The following is a 6054-nucleotide window of genomic DNA, read 5'->3' as shown; positions in this document are numbered from 1 at the left end:
GGCTGAGGGGCCTCAGGGGGCGTGTGAGGGGCACCGCGGAGGGGCGGCTCCCCCTCGGCCGCGGCGGCAGCGGAGGCGCGGGCGGGCGGGCGGGCGGCGGGGCCGGGGGCGGCGGCGGTGGTGGGTTCGGCCGGCGGCGGTCGCCCCGGAGATGCCCTTGTGAGGCGGCCCGGGGGGCAGCGGCGGCGGGAGAGCGCGGGCTCGGAGCGGCCCCGCGGCGGGGCGGAGGATCGCGCCCTCCCTCCGGGCACCATTAAGAGGAAGGCGATGGAGGAGCTGAGCGCGGACGAGGCGAGTGCGCGGGGCCGGGGCCTGAGGGGCGGGCGGGCCCCGGGGAGGGGGCACCGGGCGGGGCCGGGCCCTGTGCGGACCCTGAGGGGACGCTGGGCTGGGGAGGGGGCGATCCTGGGGGGCTCTGCCTTCGCCCTGTCCTTCCCCGGCGTTTTCTCCGTCCCCCTATCTCTGATCTGCCCCTGACCCGCGGCCCCCCGGCTCGGCCCTGGGGTTGGGTGGCTGCTCTCCTGGTTAATTGTTTATTTTCCTCTCCCATCTGCCAGGTGGCCTTTGTGTGCAGCGTGTCCCCTCGCTGTGCCCGGCGCTGGGCGTTCGTGTGTTCTCTGTGTGTGATGTAAAACACCCAGCCTTTTAGCCTAGTAATACACTTAACGTCTTGCCTCTCAGACTCTTTGCTGAGGAGCAAGATGGGCGTGTTTGTGGCCTTATATTTAATGTCGTTTCTTCTTGAAACAGGCTTCTCAGTTTTCCAGTGCTTCCTTTGATTGCCTTTTCTGTATTTATTCAACTTCTTGCTCTTTCACTGAAGCCTTGTAGTGTTAGGTTGTAATGGACAAACCTGTGCCATGGAATAACCTGAACTGTTTCTTGTTTCTTCCTTTTAAAGGGTGGTGTTTCCTTTTTGTTTTTTAATATAGACTGAGGTTTTATGTTTTGCTCATGTACTAGAGGACTTCCAAATGGATTATGTCCTGGCACTGATCAGGATATAGAGACTTTCCCACTGTCCCAATGTAATGCCCAAATCATGTAAAACTTGAAATCTCCCACAACTTTAAAATAATAATTTCATATTAATGTGTATTGCATGTGTATAAAATATATTGTATTGGACCAGCTGCAGTGCAGCCTCAGTGCTTGTATTCCAGGGAGGATCAAAAGGTGTTATTTTTGTTCTGTGCCATATCTTATAGTGGGATTGTGGAGCAGTGGCTGCCGGTATCCCTCAGATTTGCATTCCATAAGGTTCAGATGGTTTGGATCATGTTGTGTATCATGATTTAGCAATCCTGCTGTGTTGCATCACGATGTAAGAGAACATACTTGGTGCTGTTTACTTGATGGACATCCTCATACTCTCTGACAGCACTGGGAAAAGGAGTACAATTCCCACATTGGGAGGAGTGGGATGGGACAGTGGTGTTGTAATTCTTGCTGTGCTGAGGGATCTCTGGTTTTACAGGTGTATTTCATGAGGACTTTGTTTACAGACAGTTCTTCTCATTGTTGAGCTGCCCTGATCGTGAGGTGTTTTATGATTAATTTCAGAATTATTTGACCTAAGGAAGCTGGTTTGTGTCCCTGCCTCAGCACTGACATCATCAAACCACTGCATCGTGGCTCTGAGGCTGCAGGACAGGAGTTCTCCAGGGGGGACTCGTCCACCTTTTCTGGCAAAACGTTTGTCTCCAGTGACTCAAAATTTTCCAGGTCTTTCTTGTCCAGTTCAGCAAGGATCAGGCTGACTGGACTTTTAGGTGATTGCTTGAGACAATCTTGTATCATTTTAGGAGAGTCACAATGTCACTTCTTGTTATTAATGGATCCCTCACTGGAAAGTCAGAGCCAAGTCTATTTTAATATTCCTCCAAATCTCCACTTTACTCTTTTTTGGCGCAGTGGATTAGACTAAATGGAAAAATCACCTTCTAAAATACCTTATCTGTGACTTCTTTAGATTCAAACTTTTTATTGGGCCCTGACTAAAGGTGAAAAAACACTTCACGGCAGTTTAAAGTAATTGCAAGGCTCTTCCAGATAAGATTATCTTCTATCAAACCATAATCAGTTATAACACTAATGGATTGCAACTTAAAAAGAAGAGAGATTGATACAATTGACAATGGCTTTGGGATTATAGGATATATTTTAGCTTCAAGGAGGTATTTTCCACTGCTATCAAGTGTCTCTCACTGAAATCTTCTCAGTGTTTGCTGGGCACTGGAAGTTGTCATTCTGCATAGACCAGTAAAATTTTTAAAGGGGGAGAAAAGAAATTTCCCTTTTAGTGTGTGAATTTTATCACAATAGCTAGCCCAAGATGAGAACAGGGGCTACATAGAAAAAAAGCAGAATCAAGCTAAATGTAGCTAGCATAAGGTGGGAAAGAATGATGTTAATTTATCATCTTCCAGCATATAAATGATTTTTGAGTAGCACTTTCTGAGCACAGAACATGACCAGTGTCACCAGAAAATGAAGCATTTCTTAAACCAGTTTAAGGTGTTTTAAGGAATATAAGCAATATGAAGTTATCTGTTCAAATTACTCTTTGTTGTACAGATTTGGAACTCTCCTATTTGATGGTAGAATCAGAAATTTCTTTAGGGTCTCACTAAGCAGTTGCCACTAAAGCAGATATTGATACAGGATTTTTTTTAACTGGGAGTGGGTGAGGTACAACTTTCCTGGCTGTACATCTTTATTGGCCTGTTGCAGAATTACATTATCAGTTAACCAGCTCTAACAGGGTGCTATTTTTACATTCTTTGTTGTGATGCATCCACGTAACAGCTTTTAAGAAGTCCACTAAGATCAAAAATGTATTTCTGAAAACTCCTATTCAAAGACATAGTCCAGATATGTCCAGCAAAGGCTGTGCTGGTTAAAAACCAATGTGCTCTTTCCATCCAACCAATTAGATTTTATTTTTTTTCAATTAAGCTTTTAAACTGTGTTCTAGAGCTGTGCTTTGTAGGGAAGATGGGCTGTGGAGCAAACAATGCCCCTGTAATAGTCAACACCAAGTAAGTTGTCACTGTTAGGTAACAATGACACATAACAGCTTTGTCATGTCCCTGTTGCAGGTATTTATTGCTGAAATCAAGGGTTGGGGATTATTCAAACACCCTGAACTTCCCTAAGAAAATGTTTTAAAAGCCCAGCCATGTGCTGCTTTGTGGTAATGTGGGGAGTCATTCGGTCCAAAATGGGAACAGGTCACTTGGAGCTCCCGCAGTTCTGACCTGTTATTTAAATTGTGTGAAGGCAACAGGTTGGGGTCTCCTTGTGTTGTGCAAACAAGCTCTGTCTCCTGAGCCCCTGTGTTGTGTCCTCAGCATAAAGCCCATCTTCCCTCCTCTCTTATGTCACAGGGAATTAACTGGATAGAATGTCTCCACCAATTTTGTGCTGGATTTTCACACTTCTTTTTCAGCCTGTACTTTTGCCTTTCTAGGTAGTATCTTTGTTTCTCCTTTTTTTTTTGTTTGCTTAAAACTTCCTAATCTTCAGATTAAACTTCAGATTCCCCTGATAATTTTATATAAACCTAAAGCAATATGACAGCTCAGGGTATCCAAGATCCAGATCTGGTCCTTTATTTGCTCAGTGTACCCTCAGTTGTGAGGTACAGATCCCTGTCTCTGTCAGCGGGAAAAATATTCAGAGTTTATTTATGTTGTAGTGTTACTTTGTTCAGCAGTAAGAAGGGTAAATATAATTTACCATCCTTAAAGGGGCAGGGAAAAATATTGTATTAGTTTCAATTGCAGTGTCTTACCTCAAGGTAGCTCAGTGTCTGGGCAGGTTTCTCCTTCCAGGCACATCTCAGACTGTTTTTCAGGGCAGGTCACAGCCTGGGGGATTGACCCCCAAAAAGGTGAGTGGTTGATGGACTGAGAGGGACAAATACAAGGCAGAAGGGTTGTCTTGGTGCCCTCCTGTTGGGGCAGTGCTGACTGCAGCTGGATTTGCTGTGACTTGGGCATTGACCTGGCCCAGCACTGGAGGGGAAGGGATGCTGAGCACCACAAGTGACCTCAGGTATCTGCCTGGGACTGGGAGATGATGGAGAGGTGACCTTGTTTGAGTAACCAACTTTGGGCTGCACTTGAGGATAAATTGATAAATATATTGGTTATTATCTCTGCCTTTTTGTCCTCACACATCTCCTTCCTAGCATCAGACTGGGGACTTGCTAGCAAGGATGACTGTGAGCAGTTGTGGAAGAGCTTCACATCATATTAATTATATAAAAACCAAGAAAAATAAATCCTCATCTCTCTCCTTCAGACACTGCTGCATATATGGACTGTTTGTGTGTGTATTTTTTTCCATTCCTCCCTTTATCCAAAATACATAGGTATGGACCTGTTTAAGGGAGAGGAAGGAGTGATTTAAAATTTTTAATCAAACCCCCAATTCAGAGAGATTTCAATTCAGCTGGGTTGTTTTTAATTTGGTATTTTGTGAGCTGTGAGCACTTCATTTGGATTCAGCAGTAGGGAAAACAGATATGGGGACACAGAGCTGACATTTTCTCAGTTATACCTCCGGGGGCTGAGGTAGTTCTGTATTTTTTTTAATTTTAGATAAACAGGTGGATGAACAGCTAAAAAATTAAGATGTAAGGTACAAGTGGAGAAGAGAGAGACCCTAATATGTATTACTTTTACTCAAGGCAAAGCTGAACAATTTATTTATGCTCCCCTATTTTGCTTGACAAGGAGGAAGGATTCAGAGATTCTATTCATAGGCAATTTTTTGGGTCTTAAATTAAAAAAAAAAAAATCCTAGCTGCCTTCCATGTTCATGTGGTGACACCTGTCGTGGAGGGAGATGTAGTTCCAGACAGTGTTTTCCCACAGTTTCTGAAGTCTGATTTAATTTGATCTGTTTTTCTTCCTGTTGGAGGAGGTTTCACAGGCCATTAAATGGTACAGGAGTGGAGCGTAGACATTGACTTGACACAAATCTTTTGTTCACTCTTTCACTTGCTTGGCAGTTCTTTAGGATTATGAGCAGAAATGAACACTGTTAAGTTGTGTGCAATGCTTGACTGTCATAATACAAAGAGAATAACAGGAATTGCTCATTTTTGCAGGGAGTTGACACCCTCAAATACGATACTTTTATTTTGGGCCTTTTTCGAGCTGAAGATGTAAGGTTTGGGAACATCCTGTTTTTCATCTATGGCAACCTGAAGCACTTATAAATCGACTTTTCTTAAGTTATATTTTGCCTATTTATTCCTCGTGTATATCCTTAGTGTTCTGCCATCACGTACAATTTTTAATAAATAGGTTCATAACAGTTTTCTGAAGTTGGATTTTGAAGGCAGATGCTTCTTTTTCTTAAAAATAAAATACTGGTTTTTAGATTCTGTGTGGTGGAATCTGTGTAGGTGACGAGAGGATGTTTTTTACTCTGTCTTCACTTCTCAAAGTGCTTCTGTCCAGCAGATGAGTTGTATGTTTTTGGTGTTACAGTTCTGTTTGGGATTAACTTGGTCTTGAATAACCTTCAACTGGACCTTCTTCATCACAGGTGTTTTGGTGTCATGAGAATTTAAAGGTCATGTCCATATTGTCCCTTTTATCACATTAATGCATTTGTCAAATGCCAGAATAAATGAGGGGGAGCGTGGCAGGTTTTGAGATTGCTGAGCAGTAAATGTTGGACATGTCTTACCCAACCCCTGGAGGGACAAGCACAACCTTCTGCAGTGCAAATGGCTTCCCAGGGCAGCAGATACACACTTAGAGCTTTGGCATCGAGGGGATGATGGTGTTGTGACACAGCACCGAGCAGCAGCACCGAACCCACTGAGCAGCTGTCAGGTAAAGCTGCAATGTTTGCCTTTCCAGGAGTCAATACCCTGCTGGGAGGGAGGGCAGAGGGCAGCCTGGGGAGTGTGTGCACGTGTGGGTGCACAAAAAGGGACTCATTTGGTTTATTCCCTGTTCCCTGTGCAGCTGTGGGTGCACACAAAGGTGTTCACTTGGTTAATTCTCTGTTCCCTGTGCAGATGTAGGTGCA

General features: G+C 44.4%; 1 protein-coding gene across 3 annotated transcripts in view; it reads left to right on the top strand.

Moving 5' to 3' along the window:
• Nucleotides 1–157: 157 nt before the first annotated feature.
• Nucleotides 158–6054, top strand: part of UBE4B (ubiquitination factor E4B) — a 39278-nt gene continuing 33381 nt past the window's right edge. Inside the window, exon 1 of one of the 3 annotated variants that reach the window (XM_027702870.1) lies at nt 158–291. In XM_027702870.1, the coding sequence (XP_027558671.1) occupies nt 268–291 (24 nt within the window). In that variant the 5' untranslated portion in view covers nt 158–267. The remainder of the gene's footprint in view (nt 292–6054) is intronic. The other 2 variants (XM_027702871.1, XM_027702872.1) reach the window with 2 other exon arrangements.

The sequence above is a fragment of the Neopelma chrysocephalum genome, unplaced genomic scaffold, assembly GCF_003984885.1.
Source record: "Neopelma chrysocephalum unplaced genomic scaffold, ASM398488v2 Primary Assembly neopelma1_200, whole genome shotgun sequence".
Taxonomy (NCBI): Eukaryota; Metazoa; Chordata; class Aves; order Passeriformes; family Pipridae; genus Neopelma; species Neopelma chrysocephalum.
Note: the sequence above shows the minus strand (reverse complement) of the source record. Positions and strands in the feature narration are given on the sequence as shown.